At 42.0% G+C, this 20,068-nt stretch overlaps 1 protein-coding gene across 1 annotated transcript in view; it reads right to left on the bottom strand.

The window, feature by feature from the left end:
- Window positions 1-14,559: 14,559 nt before the first annotated feature.
- Window positions 14,560-20,068, bottom strand: part of Side (motor axon guidance molcule sidestep) — a 17,119-nt gene continuing 11,610 nt past the window's right edge. The window contains exons 7-12 of the mRNA XM_078177754.1: window positions 19,585-19,715; window positions 18,765-18,924; window positions 18,265-18,567; window positions 16,170-16,637; window positions 15,319-15,528; window positions 14,560-14,667 (exon numbers count right to left, since the gene is read on the bottom strand). Coding sequence (XP_078033880.1) covers window positions 14,624-14,667; window positions 15,319-15,528; window positions 16,170-16,637; window positions 18,265-18,567; window positions 18,765-18,924; window positions 19,585-19,715 — 1,316 coding nt within the window. The 3' untranslated portion in view covers window positions 14,560-14,623. The remainder of the gene's footprint in view (window positions 14,668-15,318; window positions 15,529-16,169; window positions 16,638-18,264; window positions 18,568-18,764; window positions 18,925-19,584; window positions 19,716-20,068) is intronic.

Below are 20,068 nucleotides of genomic sequence, written 5' to 3'. Positions count from 1 at the left end.
TCTCTGAAAGTCTCTACAACGCTCTGCAGTGCTCTGCGTTGCTATAAAATTCTCTGAAACTCTCTATAATATTCTGCAACGCTCTAAAACTCTCTGAAAGTCTCTACAACGCTCTATAATTTTCTGCAACGCTCTGAAACTCTCTGAAAGTTTCTGCAACGCTCTGCAGTGCTCTGCATTGCTCTAAAATTCTCTGAAACTCTCTCTAATATTCTTCAACGCTCTAAAACTCTCTGAAAGTCTCTACAACGCTCTATAATTTTCTGCAACGCTCTGAAACTCTCTGAAATTCTCTGCGTTGCTCTAAAATTCTCTGCAACTCTCTATAACATTCTGCAACGTTCTAGAACTCTCTGAAACTCTTTGCAACCCTCTGAAATTCTCTGCAACGCTCTGCAATTCTCTGCATCACTCTGCAACACCCTCCGCAACCCTGTTCGAAAGCTCGCGCCGCGCGGCGCCGTGCTCTCCTTTAAATTAAAAAGCGCGTCCCACTGTTTTCGCGAGATTAAAAAACTGCACGCGGCCGATACACAGATGAATTCGCCGCGATGTAAACGCGGCTCTACAAAGAAAGAAACGCCGAGGGATTGTTAATATCCGATCGCGGCGAGGGGGGAGGGACGCGCGTGACCACGCGCTCTGAAAGGGAAAGATCTTCCGCTTCATTAAGACACGTCGTCGCCGTCGTCGTTGTCGTCGGCTCCGAACGTTCATCAAGGCCTCGCTCGACCTATTAACTCGGAAAGGATTCGGAGTAGAGGTCAAGGTACTACTATACCTCGCCGGCTTGCCTCACTTTTCGCGATGCGATCTTGGCGGACGCGTTTCGTTTTTAGAATTGAACATTTTAGAAGAAAAGTGAGTTGAGATCTTTCGAAATCTGCCCCGGTTCTCGCGACCTCTTTTTATTGTTGCGACGCGACTGAACAAGAAAATCGAGTTTTCGAGTCGCTTTGGTTACCTGGCGGATCAGCGAAAATGTTGCAGAGATCGGCGAAAATCGTGAAAAGACGCCCGGCGACGGATAAGGGCGCCCGTAGCGGCGCCCTTTCACCAATTAATTCGGTCTGAAATCGAATGAAACGTTCGGGGCCCATCGGAATCTGTTTACCGTAGGCACCGGCCAAATCGTGACCCGCTCGAAAATAATTTAATTAATTCTCGCCCCCGTGGTTCGCACGCTCGACCGAATGACATCAAATGAATGCCGCTATCGCTCGCAGCGAGTCGCAGCCCGTCCTCGACTCGCCCCTCCCCCCCTCTCTCCCCCTCTCGAATCGATATTTCACCGGTGCATGCTCGCGGCAACCTACGCGACGGTATTTATAGTTTTCGCGTTATAAACCGCGACGATAACGACCACCGCCCGATACCGGATAACGAGGGAAGACGTCGACGGCGAAGACGACGAATAAAAAGGCTCGGCGACGCGCGAAATTTCTATTCGACGAGCCGCGAACACCGCGCGAGAAACATTAATCTCTCCGCACGGCGATGCGTCTACGGGGGGAAAAAAAACTACGACGCGATCGGTCGTTAGTTTTATTTTATTTTTGCTGTATTTCGGGGGGAGGTTGGCGGGGGTGGAATTTTTGAGTCGTTTCTCTCTTGCGCGGCTATCCATTTCCGTGAATCTATCGGCCGGGAACGGTGACACCGAACGAGCACGCCGCGCGCGCCGAGTTCCGGCGGCCAGCCAGTCGTTAATACACCTGAATAGCTGGCATATTCTCGCGGGTGCCAGCGAAATTAATGCCAATCGAGACGAGATAGACGCAACATCGCTGCGATGTACAGGGCGGTCGGTAACTGGTGGCAGAGGTGGTAGTGGGGGTGATTCTGTTTGGTTGTGTAAGTGTTCGTGTTTCGATGGGAGGGATTGAGAGAGAGAAAAATGTCTGGTTTGTTCTGTGGTGAAATAGACAGTTGTAGGTTTTATTTAAGCTGAGTTACATAATTATAGAGCTGTGGGAAGGTTTTTTAAAATCCATTGGAAATTTTTCTTTCCAGTTTTCTAAACGCTATGATGTTAGAGGTTGACTTTTTTCAATTTTTCAAAATCGGCTTATCATTCTATTGAAAATTAATTTACCCTGTTTTAAAGTAGACACAATCAGCTTTAATTTAAGCTAAGTTTCATAAAAATAACCCCACGGAAACATATTTTAATTTTCACCGGAACTATCGCTTTGATTTCGCATAATTTCAAATGTCTTTTCCAAAATATCAAAGTATCAAATATCAATCAAATGTCAACGTATCAAATAGTTTAATACATGTAAAAGTAAATCAAGATCAGTTACATTTTGTCACTTAAAGTGGCTTTTCCATAAAAACCCAGTTGGGAGATGCGCCAAGTTCACAAGGCTCGCAGTACAGCAAGTAGAACCAGTGTGCAATGGTCAGACGCGTTGATTTTTCTCCCAAACGAAAACCTAAACGAAAACATACTATTCCACAATTTTTTAATTATTCTTCGACTTAGAATCAACCACCAGATAACTGACCATCCTATACACATTCTCCTCCAATTTTTATCAACGATATAATAATCTCTGCTTCAGCAAAATTTCCAAGAGAACGCACGGTTTCTCACTCGCGTTGTTTCGCCAACAATCCTCTGCGAAAAACAACGACGGAAACGTAGAAAAAACCCCGTAAACTCGTCGTCAACGAGGTTCTTTCCGTCGCCGATTTCGAAACGCTTTTCTTTCCGCGGCCGAAAATAAGGCAAACGCAAAAGAAGCGAGATGAATGCGCGGGGAGAATTTCATAAAACAGCGAATTTGATGCGTTCATAATGGAAATGGGAAAATTTCAAACAATGCGTCCGGGAGAGGGGGGATGAGGGAGGGGAGGTAAAGCTTGAAAGCATTGAAAGAATAAATGTTCCCGGTCTCTCGATATATAGAGGATTTTCGGACAAAGGGAAATTATTGTAGCGAAATCTGTTAAATGTATAATTCTAAGTTAAATTGTATAAAAGTTAAAGCAACGGGAATGAAAGAGGTGAGGGAGTGTACATCATTCCGCGTGCTCGCCCTTTGTTATAAAATAAGTGGTGGAAGGAAAGAGATTTTCCATGGTCGTCGCGCGAGTACAATGAAAATATGTGTATTTATTGCTCACGCGTCTGGATAATCTTTCATTTATTATATTTATTTTACTGCACATTTTTATTATATCTGCTGTACATTTAGTTAATGCAGATAATACATACATGCATACATTAATAAATAACTAAATGAATGAGAAGGTGAAAAATATAATAATATATATTTGTTATATGTACTGTACACTTGCATAATAATTATAAAGTGGCTAGAATAAATACAAATACAATACAGAAACTACAATATAATAAATAAAAGATATCAGACACATGAATAATACTAATACTAATGATACATAAATAATTTTCTAAAATATAAGTGTCTCATCTAAAAATAATTAAGGAAAGTCGACAACGATGCGCACTAACTAATAAATACTCCAAAACAATAAAAACATTAAAAGAATTTAATACAATTTTTATAAAATAAGTCAAAGGTCGTCTTTTAACAATTTTTAATAAAAACTCTCACTGCAGTCATCTTAAAATTCTCTAAAATAAAATATCATTAAAAACGGTCAATTAACAATTATTAAAGAACCACATGTTTCCATTCGACACAGATAAACGAAGACAATTTTTATCTCGCATAATGACCATGGTATTCCATCGACGGTAGCAGGGTCTCGCAGGAATCGAAGGGGTGTGCGCCTCGTCGACAAGTTTTCCCCCCTCCAAAATTGTAATTCTAATAACGTAATAAATATGTAGAGGGAGTTGCCATGTCCGTAAGATGTTTCCGTGATATCTGAAAACGAGCGAGTGCGCCCCGGATACTTTTCCAGGCACGGCGTACACACGTACACCTATACAGGGGATATTTACGTGCCGTGGGTGGATGGAGTATAGAAGGACGAGGGTTGGAGTATAGAGGAACGACGTTGGAGTATAGAGGAACGACGTTGGAGTATAGAGGGACGAGAGGGTGCAGCTCGGTCGTTCCATCGTGCTTAGGGTGTACGCGTCTGCTTCCTCTCTCCGTCCCCCTCTGCCCGCAAACCGTTTTCCACTACCGCTCGCTTATCTAACGCTATCCAGATCCATTCATCGGAGTCGTAGGGACTTCGGGCCTGGGCCGTAGGAAAAGAGAGTGAGAGAGCCTCGTAAAACATTATAACCATTGTTGGTCCCTCGTTACCAATATCTGCCAGGGCTCCTGGAACTACGCCGCCGTAAATGCCTTTCGTACACCCGGGCTTTTTTGCCTCCACTTCAGCGACAATCGCGACGACTGCACCCCTCCGCAACACTTGACACAGTTCTAGCGCGACATTGACGGTCCGGCGAGTGAAACAGAAGGGTTACGCCTGTACACGATGTCATTTTGTTGATGATGTTGTTGCTAATAATATATCGATAAGGATGTTTGGTGAATGATATGACGTTGATAACAATATATTGTTAATAATGTGATATTAATGACAATATAATGGTAATAATGTAATATGAATAATATAATATCATTAATATGATATCATTAACATTATATCAATAACAATATAACGTCAGTGATATAATATCAATGACGATATAATGTTAATAATATAATGACACTAATATGATGTCAATAATATAATATCAGTAATATGATATTAATAACAATATATTGTCAACGATATAATAATAAAATAATGTCACTTATATGATGTCAATAATATGTCAGTAACACTATAATGTCAATGATATAATATCAGTAGTATGATATTACTAACAATATATTATCAATTATATAATATCCGTAACACTGTAATGTCAATAATATAATATTGATAATAGTAATAGTAGTCCGCCACGCTTCGAAGGAGACGAAGCTATTTTAACAGTCGATCGAAACTCAAGCAATCCGACGAACTCCGGCACGGTCTAGCCGACATTAAGAAATCATAAATTGTCCTCGGACGTCCGAATAATCTCGCGGAGAGGGGGGGCGCCAACTTTTCAAATGAGATCCGGGCGAGAGCGGACGGTTTTCGAAACGGCGGCAGCGCGCCGCGAGCAATTAGCTCGCGGATAGGAACCCGCTCCGTCCTCGTTCGAATTCATTTCCGGGCTCGGTCGAGCAAAAAGAAGGACCGCCGAATCCTTTTGCTGCACGCCGGTGAACCTCGCGACGACGATTCACGGAGGGTTGTCGATGCTTGAGGAACGAGGCGAACCGTGTCACGTGGAAAGTCTGCGTGTCGTCTAGGCGCCGAAAGAACGAAAGAGAGAGAGAGTGAGTGCATTTTACGTGTCGCCTCTCGGCTCTACGGGAAGAAGCCGCCGATGAAAAACTCCGGGTAAAAAGGACGGGAAGAATTGATTTGATCCTACGGAGCCGGCAAACCGTGACGATCGGAGCCGAGGCCGAATCGAATGGTTCTCTCTGACACGACGGCGAAGCCGACGACGCGGAGAATCGACGATTCTTTCCCGGACGACATCCAGCCCCATCCAGGACCTACCCGCAATACTCTTAAACGTTCTATGTACTACGGGACACCGTAAGTCCGACAGCGGCGAGGATACTGCGGACTCGAAGTCAACGATTACCGCGCTCCTTTTGCTCCTTCCCGACGGAATCCTGGGAACCTTCGTCGACGACGTTTACTCTGAAATTGCTATACCAAGGCGATTCATTCGGACGAGTTATTTTTCTTCGAAATATTTTCATAAAATCCGTCGCGGCGAAAGCCATTTGCTCCGGGCTTTATTAATGGTGGAACTAAGGCGCTAATAGGGACGACTGTTTTCTGAAGTCTTCTTTGCGGACGCGGCTATTGTGGAAATGTTTTTAGGGGAAACATTTAAGTGGTGGAGGAAGTTTTGTAAGATTTGTTCATCGAGGTAAGAATTAACTGATTATTTTGTAATAGTTGTTGAAATGTAGTATTAATTGTGCTGTGATGATTGTGATAATTATTTTTATTGTTTGGTTGAGATATGGTAATTGTTTAAGTATTTATTGTAATAGGATATTGTATAAAGTTTAATAGTTTAATGATTGTACTAAAAGTTTGTATTTCATAAAGGTACAGTATTTTATTTAATGGTCTTAAAAAGTCTTGTTATTTTGCTAAAGTAACGTTTTCCCAAAATAACATTTTTCCTAGTAAAATTTTTCTAACGTAAACTAAATTAAATATCGAAAAAACAAGAGAAGGGAATTATATTTCGATTAAACCGAACTTACTCAATTAACGTTCATACCTAAATTATTACTAGAAATCGGCATCGCGAGTCGGAATCATTAAACTACGACCATCGGTTAATTATTCTTTTAAATCCGTCAGCGTGGAAACTAACTTTTCGAATTTGAACCAATAATTCTGTGCGATCCGATCGCTGGGGTGGCACGACAGTTAACCTATTAAACTAGAGTGCGTTCTTCTGGAATGGATTGTACATCGATGCATAATTCATTTCGCTTTGAATAACGAAAGAACATGACTCGGAGCAAACAGAGACGCCGATAAAATCGTGAAATTTAAATCATTTTTGCTAGGAGCAATCCAAACGAACCGATGAAATTTGGAAGTCAAAAACCGAGTCGGGGGTTTTAGTAATTATTAGACAACGGATTTGATGCGTTTATTATAAAAATTGCCGAATACAGTGCGAGACTCTGAAGAAATGAAAAAGAATTCAAGGATATATTTATAGAAAAATTTCAACTTAATACAATCATTATTAAACGAAGAAAAATATTAGCACCTAGCTAAAACTTTCTACAATTAATTTCAACAATATTTATTTCACATATAAATCGACAGTCTATTAATGACCATATCTCGAAGCCTAGATAAAAATTCACTATAATCGAGTACTATTATTAGAAATATAAATATCAACAAAATCGATAAATTCAAACAATTTCCACTAAAATCAATCCCACCAAATAAATCGAATCTAAAAATCAAAAGCCAACTCATAATATCGCTAATTCCACTATAACACTTCTCAGAACGCGAGGAAAAAATCAGTATCGAATATGATCGCGGTAAAAAGCATGTTCGAACACGGCAAAGTCAAAATTCCAGGTCACAGAGGAGGTTCGCCGTGGTTAGCTAGTCTTGTTAGCCCGCGCGAAAGTGTCGCCGCATTTAATTCTCTGTTTCCGGGGTGGGGGGGAGAGCCCGGTCGTCTCATTGACTTCCACTTCACGTCCACGCGTCACATGCCAAACGACTACGCGCAGTCATTTGCGGTTTTTGGGTCAACATTGAAATCCACTTCTCTCGCCGTGGAAACTCGGGCGCAATGTATCCCCCTCCCCTCCCCTCCCCTCCCGCCCTCGGCTAGAAGCGTCGCTCCGGCCCCTCCGTAATTACCGTAATTCGTTAGCGAGTCGAAGAAAATGGCGGGATCGATTCACCTGCTCGGACGGGCCGGCGAGTTTCAGGACTGATCGCCTTAATTATTTCAGTGTTATGTCTTGCGGCAACTCTCTGCCTCCCCTCCCCTCCTTCACGCTCCACACCCTCTCTCTCTCTCTCTCTCTCTCTCTCTCTTTCTCTCTCTCTCTCACACTCTCTCTGCTTTTCTCTTTGCATGTGAAATATTTCTTCTTTGTTTCAGAACATTATAAATAATACAGTAAATTGTTTTCAATTGTCACTGATCAATTTTAAAGTAAAAATGGACAATTAGGGAAGAGGAGATACGATTATTTAAGTTTCGTGTTTAGTTTCTATAGTTATTGTTAATTGACGATTATAAAATCGTGTCGCAATGCTCGTGATTTCGTTAAAAACTTGAGGGACAATGCGAGAAAATTTACTATAGTTACTGACTGTACTCTCTAATTGTTAAATGCTGTTGACTAAAATAGTAGAATACCTTCTTTTCAAATATTTCAATATTAAAATATTCGACACGTTTGATATTCGGTAAACACGAGACAACAAAATATTAAAAACGCCGCAACAAAGCGAAATAAATAAATTGATAATAAATCAACCGAACCTTAAAACATCTTAACAATAAATCTAACCTATAAACAACAACGCTCACTGTTTTCCTCGACAAGGAAAATATAATTTATGTCACTAATATTCTAACCCACCCCTAAATTTCTCACCGAATTATCCTACTTTATTTATCCATTTTTATTTTATTCCACCGTCTCGCTCACCCCGAAATGAACGTTGATAATTACGCGAACATCCCCCCTCTAACCCGAGCCCGTCGAATTGCCTGTTCGCAGTAGGAATTCCGAGGAGTCGCGAACCAGGGTGTTCGCAAGCTCTCCGCGCGCCGGCAGGCAATTCCTTTCGACTGGTAACAGCGTGAGCACCCGGTATATATTGTCGCGGAGAGAGCGAGAGAGAGAGAGAGAGAGAGAGAGAGAGAGCATCGGCGTTCCTGCGGGTCTTAATTCGTGCCCTTAACGAAATACATTCGGCCCCGGAATCGAGCCGAATTCCTCAAATATTGCGACTTGAGCCAACTTGCCTTCCCGCAGCGCGCCGTCATCGCCTTCGAGCTCCGTGAGAGAATCAGACGGCGCGGAGCGACATAGAGAAAGAGAGAGAGAGAGAGAGAGGGAGGGAGAGAGAGGGAGAGAGATCGTAGCGAGCGAGAAAGCCGCGGTGAGATTGCACCAGCTGCGAGCTGCGAGCTGAAACCCTTCCGCACGAAAAGTTCATTTGACTCGGGTCGAACCTTATTTGGAGGATAGAGTTTCCACCGGGCCCCTGATATTCGCCCCGATAAGATACACTTAGGTTTTCCGCCGACTTTCCCCGATCGGAAAAGAAAATTGGTCCGAATTTATTTTACCGTAAATTTTCCGCCCTCTTGACCTAGCCGCCGACTGGCCCCGCGTGCGAACGTACGTGTCCTCTTGCGTGAACATATACCCCTCTGCGTGAACGATATAATCGTATCTCCTCTTCCATAATTGTCTATTTTGATCTAGAAGCTGAGGATGTTAAATTCAACCTATTTTCTCCATATTCCACGATTTTAATATAGCTGAAATTAAAATATTTATTATATTTTAATCATTAGAATTATAAAAATTAATGCCATTAATTTCTATAAAAAAAATTAGTCTTTAATTTAACTTATTAAAATCATGAAAAATTCATATTTTAAATTCAACGTATTACTTCACCATTTTAATATACCTAACCTTAAAATATATATTATCTCTTAATCTTTGAAATTATAAAAATTAATTATACATGTACCTTTCTGCGTGTATATATTCACTTGTGTGTCTGCCTTGGTGTCGCGGCTATCGCGCGTTTCCATCGCGACGATCGTTCGCATTCGATGCAACGCGAGTAATCGGCAGCCAGACGTCGTCGATCGCCGTTCGGAACGGCGACTCCGGCCGGCCGCGATGCCCCCGCGGCTTCCCGACTCCGGCTCCCGTTTGGTCACTACGAGGCGCCTTGAGGTTTCCTCCGGAATGGCCTGCAGGAGCCAGAAATTCCTGAGGGAACCGCGAGCCTCCGACAGGAGCTGCTGCGGCGTACCGCGATCCCGATCCTCGAATACAGTTCAAACCGAACAAGCTACTCTCGTTGTATCGGGAACCGTTTGCCGACACCGCGGCCCCCCGCCCCTGCATATATGCGTAACCCATTAATTAAGAATATCCTTGGAATCAATGCTGCATTCCGTTACTCGTGCCCGATTAATAAACAAACGTCGGAGAACTGGCGCGGCTGTGTTGTTTTACGGTTCACGCGTTGCTTTGTTGGTGCGTTGTTCTTAATGCTACTTATAATTTTGCAAAGGAATTTTGCAAAGGAATTTTGCAGGGTTTGTTTATGTGCTCTAGACATTTTTACGCAATTTTTCAATTGCAAACGAGATGGAATTTCTAATTTCTCTGTAATATTGTAATAATAAGGCGAATGTCGGTTATGAAATATATAAATACAGACAATTTTTATTTTGCACAAAAAACTGCAATTTACCAATTATTCATATCACTCCTATCATACTAACTATAACTATTTCAATATCAACGATTCAGACTTAAGTTCTCGTACATTTTCCACTGGTCCACCATAGAACAAACGAAATAAAAACCCGCGAAAATCCTCTACGAATCAACACCCATCGATTACGCCAACAGACTAAAAAAAACAACGTACAATACTTACTTGACCAGCGCGGCCGCTGCGAAAATCCACGCGCCGGAAGTGGACCGCGAAAACAGCAACCGCCATGGACCGGTGAAACCCCGTTCCCGAAAAAACCTGTAAAAACCCGTAACCGTTGCAACACCGCCGCGTCTCTGCGCCAGTTTTACGAGCGTTGCTGCGACACTTTGCAGTTTAGACTCTTGCTACCAGCCGACTCGCGCGCTGCGGCGCACGCCGCTTGTATCCGAGAAATATTGGATTTCGTTGAACCGGTAAAACAAAAAGATGTCCAGGTTTGTCCATAGGACACAGGGGGGGGGGGGGGAGATGGGTTAGTTCGAGCACCGTGTTGCGAATGGCATAACAGTTTATTTTGGCAGCGTAGCAGCCCGGTTTTCGGCAGAAGCGCGCGGTTTACGAATATCGGATATGTTGTGTCGAGAGTCCCGCCCTTGTTCGTTATTTATATCGGTGTAATCGAGCGACAAGAATCTCGTGTTCCCGGTCGGATCTAAACGACCGCCGCCCTCTCCTCCTCCCTCCCAGCCAGGAGTCGCGCGGCGCTTTTCCAAAATTGTTTGCAGCAGCTGGCATTGAAGTATCGCGCGCGCGCGCGCGCACACGCCATACATTTCGCAACGATAACGCTCGGCCCGTCCGACGGCCCGCTCGCCGCGTCCACGGTTAAACATGCGGAATTTTATCGTAAAACTGCGTGGTGGAGGGGGATGGCCCTCCGAAATCGTTGAGCGTCGTAAAACATCGCGCGCCGATTGTTTCTGCCCCAACGTCCGCGAATTGTTAGCCGTAAAGCACGCGAGCGCCAGGGATATGGGGAACGAGCGTCCATGGTGAAACGTACGTTTTTATTCGGCCAATCGGTCGCTAGTAATACAATTGCACGTAATTCTATATTAATATGTATATATGTATGTACAGTGTTCGTAAGCGTTTTCGGTTTCTCGAGAATCCTTTGGCGGATTCTATGGCGTCAGTGGAAGGTGCTCGCAGGCATGGGCATTGTCGGAGAATATTTTTAAAATTATTATTTACATGGGGGGGCGTATTTGGCTCTTTTCTTTGACAAGTGGCCTTTGAATGGGGCTTCGTTCACGCCTGCTCTTCGTTGACTCTGCCCACAGCAGTTTTTCGCAGGAGTGGGGGAAATATTTTTGCTGATTTACAAAATTACAATAACCTTTGCACTTGGAAAATTTTGACTATAAAATCAGGAGATTCGTTCTATTAGTCTACAATATTTCCATTTGATATTGTTGTTTCTATTTTATGATACTATTGTTTTTATTTTGTGATATTATTGTTTTTATTTTATGGCACTACTATTTTATTTTATGGTACTATTATTTCTACTTTATGGTACCATTATTCTCATTTTATAATATCATTATTTTTATTCCATGCACATCAATTATTACTAATTTCCTCTATATAAAAACAATTCGTCAAAATGGAGATATAAAAGTAATTAAAACTGTCTCGTTATAAAACAAAAGCATAATAAAAAACCTTTTAACTCCTTGAAATTTATGAACAAATGCCTCTGTCAAATTTGTCTAAGACTATTTTGTCGCTTATATTTATATCTATATTTTATTTACAACATAGACCAGTGTACGAAGTATCTCCGTTAATTATCATATTCAGTACAATGAACGAGACAGTTTCTAGTTAATTATTCTTCCGTGTTCCTGATTTTAAGTGACGCCTTCAGTACGTCATTCCAGTGCAAGAGATTAAAATAACGATCAGGAATAATAATCTCGTCTTCGTTTTTACTGCCGCGATATCTTCTGGCCCCGTTTCAATTGAGCATCGCGACGCACCAACGGCCGGGGCACTATGAATTTTTATGCACGCTTCTCAGCCACTGTAAAAGCGTGAAAATTCATAGCCCGGAAATCATTGTTCCTGACTTGGGAAACTTTATTTTTCCAACGAGAGCAACTGATTCGCTATTGTTCCAATTTACTCGCTCGAATAAAGAACAATTGGCATATGACGTATTTGGATTTTTAAACTAATCGCATTAACGTAGGTTAATGTGATTATTTAAACAATTGTGGAGCCGTCTAATAACTCGCGAACTTTGCAATAATTCGATAGATCAGTTGGCGTTAAAAAAACAATTGGCACATGACATATTTAAATATTTAAACTAGTCGCATTAACGCGAGTTAACGCGATTATTTAAACAATCGTGGCGCCGTCTAATAAATCGCAAACTTTGCAATGATTCGGTGGATCGACTCGCGTTTACCAATTTGCAAATATGCAATATTTACCGGGACAATGGCTGACGGTAATCGACAGTCCGGTTAACGGGAGACTTTGCCTTTGAGGCGTTAGACCGACTAGTTTACAAGATAATTATTCAACGTTGCGCATGTACCGCGTCTATGTCTACACCGTAACGAGAGTGTTCGATTACCGAGCTTAATCACCGAAATTCGTCGACGATTATCCAAGAAATTATTTACGAGTCGCGGGAAATGTGTTAAACGCTGGTGATACAGGTTTGTTCGAAGAGTACAAACAATTTCTTCGACCGAAATTCTTAACAATTTCTTATCGCATTGATTCGTGTATAATTGATGCAGAATGACGAAAACGTGCCGGTTCGATATCTTTTGCAATAATGATGTTACATAATATATTGTAGATTGAATGTTATTGCTATTAAAAAATGTATATAATGCAAGAAAGTATTATTTTTTGATAGTCATTGTTTCGCAATTGTCAGAATCATCGATGTTGATTTGCATATAAATGCATATGGATGCATATAAATGCATGTGAACGCACATAAATGCACATAGAGTGCATAAGTGCATACAAATGCACATAAATGCATATAGACACTTACAAATGCATATTTTCTTAATGCATAACCGACATTAAAACAAATTAAGACGTCCACAATTTGTTAACATTAAATTAATCTTCGACGTCCTATTTACAGTCGAAAGTAATTCGACTCAAAGTCATTCGATTAAGTAAACTCATTCAATTACGTCTAAATATATATTTTAACATCAACTATCCAACACAATGAAAAGTCAATTGCACTCTTATGCAAGTCAACAACAATAATCAAAAAATATTTCAGAAAAGTAGCCTCGAAGTAACATCATTATTACAAGAATCATTTTATCATCGTGGTTTTAACAATGCACCCTATAGAACGACATACCGTTCAATACTTGATTAGGGTAGTACAGTGTACTTAAAAAGTTATCTGAACAAATTTAGGTATCGATAAGATGTCCATTGGTCGACGATTAAAGGAGTTCACTGTTTTCTGACTCGAATAATGCCCATGCCTGGTCTCAGCACGCAGGAATCGTGACTTACGTTTATGGGGGTGGGACTGTAAAAATATCTGTACACTTTGCGCGTTCTATTAAGGATTCCGAACTATAGTTACGGGAACCGGGAGGCCCCTTGCGAAGAAGCGCCGACTAAGGGAAGGAAGGGCAATCGAGCCCTCGATTATAATACTTCGACTTTCTCTTTATCGCTCTCTCTTTTCTCTCTCTGCCATTCTCGCTCTCTCTTTCACTCTTTTTCGCTCTTTTTCGCTCTGTCATTCTCGTTCTCTCTTTCGCTCTCATTTACTCGCGCTCTCTTTCTCTCTCTGTCTTTTTTTCTATTTCTTTAATTCCTGGCCCTTTCCTTGTTCTTTCTCACTTTCTGGCTTTCCCTATGTCTTCTCTCTTCCTTTCCTACTTAACCCTTTTCTTTTTATTCCTCCCTCCCTCCCTCTATTTCTCTCTCTCTCTTTCTTTCTTTCTCTCCATTACACTCTGTCCTTTACTCTCTCTCTCTCTCTCTCTCTTTCTTTCTCTCTTTCATTCTCTCTATCATTCCATCTTTTACTTTCTCTCTCTCTCTCTCTCTCTCTCATTCTCAACCCTTCTCTCTGGACCGTCCGCGAACGGCGCGTGCAGGTCGCAGCACAAAGCGCGAGATGCAATAAATAAAGCTCCAAAGGCCGTCGCGTGCGGGCGCGCGACGCTTTTTGCGCGGACACGCATCCTCCCGCGAGCACGATCGCAAAAGCACAGGTACAGGTATTCTGGAAAATAGTGTTGGATCACCGGATCGGGCGCAATATAACGCACTCCTGGCTCTCTCTCTCTCTCTCTCGCTTTCCCTTCTACGGCTTATCGAGCTAGCTACAGTATCCTTACACCTCTACAAAAATAGGCACTTCCGGCCGGGTTTTCCCTGTCCACGTACACAGACAGAGAACGACGTCCGGGGAAGCTTGTATAATACATAGAACGACGAACGTTTACGTCGTAGAGCTTGTTCCCCTCCTCTCTCTCTCTCTCTCTCTCTCTCTCTCTCTCTCTCGCTCGCTCGCTCTCGTTGCACTACAAAATGCAGGGGATCCTCCGCAACGTTAGTCGTGCACGTCGATCTCCACCCGCTGCAACAGATCCGGCTCTGAAACAGTAACGCAAGTCACATAAGTAACGCAAGTAATTCCTGTTTCCTCGTTGCTGTAATTTCTGCCTTTAGAAAACCGGGTTCTACAAAGTATATATACATTAATATTTATTTCATTTTTGCGATGAGATTTTTCTGGCTTTCTTATTGCCCTTTCTTTTGTTGGACATTTTATTCTTCGACAGAACTGTACTATGTATATTAAGTGAATAATATTATACCATGTATATTAAATGAATAATAATAATTACTAGATTAAATCAATTTTTGTCCATAGAATGAATGAATAATAATAATAATTAAATCTTTAAGAAATAAAAACCGTCTTCAATTTCAAGATATACTGTGTGGCCTATGTGTACGATGTGTACCAATTAATTTTTATGCGTAGAATGAATAAATAAATAAATAATAATAATTACTGGATTTAATTAATTATTATCCATGGAATGAATAAATAATAATAATAATAGTTAGATCTTTATGCGAAACCCCATCTGTGTCAATTTTAAGACGGAAGGGTTGCAATGATCATCATCCCCACATTGTACATTTTTCAGCCACTCTGTATGTTATATAGAAAAGCTTAAATAATTCATTAAAAAGAACAAAGAATAGCCTAGAAAACGTCGATGCGAAATATTTTACCGTTTCGATTCTCCTCGACGTAGAGGCTGGTCCTTTGAGATCGCCTGCTTTCGCCCGAGTATCTGATCCTCGGCTCGATCCTCTGAGCGGAAACGTAGGTCGGCGTCGTGAAATCGTCCGGACCGTCCTTCGCCGGTGAAGCGGTCCTCCTTCGGCACACGGACAGGCCGATCACCACGCCGATACCGACCAGGATCAACGCCACAGCACCTTCAACGGTAAATGATCCTCTTTCAACAAACAACTCGGATTTCCTCTGGCGCGTTGTAGTCAGTGTCTCGGGCATCGGCCGATTAAACTTTTGAATTTGATTGAGCGACTGGTGTGCGAAACGATTAACCCTTAACTACTATACCCATTAAAACTTGGGCGAGCGTTATCGGCGACTCGCGAGATTGTTGATGCGTTTTGCGTTATTGTTGATGGGAAAGTGGTGAGCGAAGTGGCAGAGTTAATTATTGGTTGGGTAGTTTATGTTATTTTGTATTATTTTATGGGGGTGTTTCAGTGAGTGGAAAGGGTTTTAAAAAGGTGATTTTTTTATTAGTGTTTTTACAAATATGGATAGGAATTATTTAAAAAAAGTGTCCCTAATTTTTATAATTTTAGTAAAATAAAAAATCAAAAGCCACTTCAATAGCCTAAGGACATCCTTAATAAATCTCGGATGTCCTACGAACGTCCTAAAAACGTCCTATAAACGTCTTATGATACAAATCAAGACATCTATTAAATGTCTTTAAAACGTCCTTTTATCGCCTGAAATAAGACGTCTATTTAATGGCATAATATTTTTCCTAAAATTGACGTCTCTAAAATATCTATTATTAATAAAAAAAAGGGTGGCATACCAGTTCCCGCCAAGGCGACCACGATGATCAAATTCTCGGAGCTGGCACTCGGCAGCGCCTTCTTCAGATCCTCGAGGAAGACGCCTGTCCCGGTCCTCTCCAATTTGCCGCCGATCGGGTCGACGACCCTCACGTGTCTCAGCAATGCCGGCTCGCTTCTTCCGCGGCCGTTCACCGCGTACACGTAAAGGGTATAGTCGAACCCGGGCTCGAGGTCGTGCAGTTGAAAATTGGGTCGCATGTTCTTCTCTTGGTAGAGGGCAGGCGACTCGCCGACCGTCCCCTGGTCGCTCTGGGGCTTCTGCAGCGTGGCCGTGTTCACCTGGACGACGCTCGGGTCCCGCGGACCGCCGCGAACTTCCAACAAAAAGTACTGCGGCGAGCCACCGTCCGCGCCAGGGACACAATTCACTTGCAACGAGCTGGTCTCGTTCTGCAGGGAGCAGTCGAACGGCGGCTGCGGTGTCTCTGCGAGAATACCAACGTTTATTCGCTCCGAAAACGCCGCACCGTAAAAAGGATCTTTCGGCAAGGTATGCGGGGGTGGTGGAGGGGGTAACTTTTAAAGGCTTTTATTCCGAGGCTGCCTTGGACGAACTTGCGTCGACGATTCAAATTGTTTTTAAATCTTTGCGCTATAGTAACGAGTCAGACAAATTTTATGCAAGATTTACTATGGATGAATATTATTAATTTTTATTAGAGCAATAAGTCTTTTAATATATTGTAATTTTTTTTATTGCTCGTCGAACGTAATTTAAAATAGAAAATTTAATAATAGAATTATTTTGAATGAAGCAAGATATTTTATAACTTAATAAGTTATTATAAGGTATTTAATAATTAATGATATAGCGAAAAAGGTCATATTATGTTCATTTTCACATCGCATTTACCGGAAAAGATATTTCAGGATAATTTTATGTCAAAAGAACATATTTCCACAAAATGGAAAATAAAACAGAACAAATTATCCTATACAATTATTACACACACAATAATTAATAATAGCATGTAATATGTTAACCTCTCCCAAAAATATCATCCCAGTAGAAACATTTCGGCACGCAACACGTAGCCTTTATATTAACGACCAAATGAATTGCTAATTAATGATATTTATCACTCGCAAAATTCATTTTACACAGAAATGTCTGATATTCGTTATAAAACCGATGCATCGTTCACAGAAGTCCCAAGTTTTACTTAATTTATCGTGCGTTTTAACGTTTTTGGCCGGCGTGTATCGACTTTCAATTTCGAACAGGTTGAAAAGCGGCGCGATCCGTGTTACCGGGGAACGGCAAATCGTTCGGCAACTGGAATTCATAAACTATTGTTTCGTGCCCGTGCCATTTCATTTCCGACGCTTCGAAAACAAAACGCCGACGCGAATATTGCGATCATCGGGCGAACTTAGAAGATCACGCTTTTACCGACTTGAAACGAGCGCTGCGAATTTCGCTAAAAATCGCGGCCAAAAAATCAAGCAATTTTTTGGATATATACTCGTTTGTTATGCATTGTATTTTATTTATTAATTTTGTGTTTTATCTATTTTATTAGACGGTATGTTTATTGCATTTAAGTACAATTTAATCATTTTTAGACCTATTGTCTTTGTTCCTTTTAATTCGCCATCTTTTCTTGCAATTTTTATTCCAGAGTCGTTATTAACAATTTTATAAATATTGCTACACCAAATATAGGAATCGACGATAGCTGTATATTTTTATAGAATCATATTATACTTATTATAAGTATATATACATTAGAAAATTTATAAACATGTACTATATACTTATATAAATATATATAAATTAAAATATATATATAAATATGCATTACATATTTATATATATATTTATACATATTTATAAATCCCTAATTTCGCGATTTCAGCGAAATTCTCCACAGCGCATCTCGACAAAGGGTAATCGTCGCGCGACCTTGGGTACCAGGGGCGCGCATTATTCCTTCAGATCCGATGGACCTCGGAGAAGCGAACGATAGCGGAGGCGACTCGAGCAACGAGGGAGCGGACGGACCAGGATCCCGGGTCTCGTTCTAGTTTCAAGATTCCAAAGATACGTACTGCCCGGCACGATGTTGAATACACAAGGCGTCCTTTGTCTGCCGACGCTGTTGCTTGCCCAGCAGGCGAGGGTCCCGAAGTCGGCGTCAGCGGTAGGAGTGTACTCGAGAACGCTAACGAGCCCGTTATTCCGTGCCCTGGAGTTCAGCACCGGCGACACGTCGCCGCGCGTCGCGTTGTACGTCCACGAGAACCTGACGTCGTCCGTCGGGATCGCGTCGACCTCGCAGCGCAACAACACCGTCTCGCGACGACCGGCCGCGATCTCGCGACGCTCGTAACCCACTCTGCACCTGGGCGGGTCTTGCGAAAGAACAATAACTACGTGAGAGACCGTGAAAGTGTACCTGGACACACCGAGAGACATCGCCCGACTCTCCGCGGTTTATAATTCGTCGGTTCGTTGCGCGTCGAATTTCGCGACGCAGCGTTGAATTCCGCGGATTTCGAGTTCGGTGATGTCCCTTATCGGTGATCGCGATCCCGGAGAAACAACTCACATTTCATGTGGACGAAGAGGGGCTGGCTGCGACCGATTCCTACGAGATTCACCGCCTCGCAGGTGTACTCGCCGCCGTGTGCCAGGGTCAGGAGCCTTAATGTTAATGCGTTCGAGGCGATCAGGGTGCCGCCGGCCACGTCGTGCTCCAATCGTTTGCCCTGTAATGAAAGTCGCGTGATTTAAGTATCATGATTTATTTTGACGGTCTTTGAATTTTATCTTAATTATATTAAACTTCTTTAAGAGTCGGTATGTGTATAATGTGTTGCCTTTGTAAGCTATAGAGAGAATGTGTGTCAACCTGGGTAGGTTAACCCTTGCACTCGAGCGCCAGGATCACGTTTAAAAATTATTTTTACAAATTCTATATTTAATATATTGTTAAAAATGCAACTGTTCTGTGGATTAATAAGTTGAACGTCGTGTGTTTAATAATTCACCGACCGGTAGATCAGCTGTAAACATTTTTAATATTATAGGTCAATCTGCCAACATTTTTATAATTTTATAACATTAACAATCACACTAAATTAATAAAAATTTATATGATAAAATATATTAACACCATTTTCAAAATGTTCAAATCCTGACGTATTTCTAAAGACAATCCTCAATCGAATAGCCTAATTGATTTCAGCTCGTCTAATTTTCTTCTCATAACCCAAGCTGTCTAGCTTACTAAAAATAATCTAAGACATCCTTCATTCAACGAGGAAAGTCGTCCTTATATCCCGGCATCTCATCTCCATACGCAACTCCGTTCGCGAAGTTCGAGCCACGGTCGCAGCCCCGAAGGACTACTCTGCCATTCTACTTACGTTATGGTACCAGATGACTTTGTTTGGAAGAGGGTTGCTCTGCACGTCGCAGACCAACTTCAGATCGTCGCCTTCCCTTAAAGACTCCATGAGGTAGCCGGTAGCTAGGTGAACGGCGACGACGGGATTATCTAATGTGGGACAATCGAAGACAGACGAGATGTATTCTCCGTCGCTGAGTGACGTAAAAAGGAGAAACGACGAGGATCGAACGATCGAACGAGGTGAGGAAGGGGAGATCGAATGCTGAGAAGGGAGAAAGGGGGGATCGAACTCTGAGAAGAGGAAAAAAGGGGGATCGAAAGCCGAGGAGGGAAAAAGGGGGGATCGAACGCTGAGAAGAGGAAAAAAGGGAGATCGAAAGTCGAGGAGGGAAAAAGGGGGGATCGAACGCTGAGAAGAGGAAGAAAGGGGGATCGATCGCTGAGAAGAGGAAGAAAGGGGGATCGATCGCTGAGAAGAGGAAAAAAGGGGGGATCGAAAG

The sequence above is a fragment of the Augochlora pura genome, chromosome 4 (genome assembly GCF_028453695.1).
Source record: "Augochlora pura isolate Apur16 chromosome 4, APUR_v2.2.1, whole genome shotgun sequence".
Taxonomy (NCBI): Eukaryota; Metazoa; Arthropoda; class Insecta; order Hymenoptera; family Halictidae; genus Augochlora; species Augochlora pura.
Note: the sequence above shows the minus strand (reverse complement) of the source record. Positions and strands in the feature narration are given on the sequence as shown.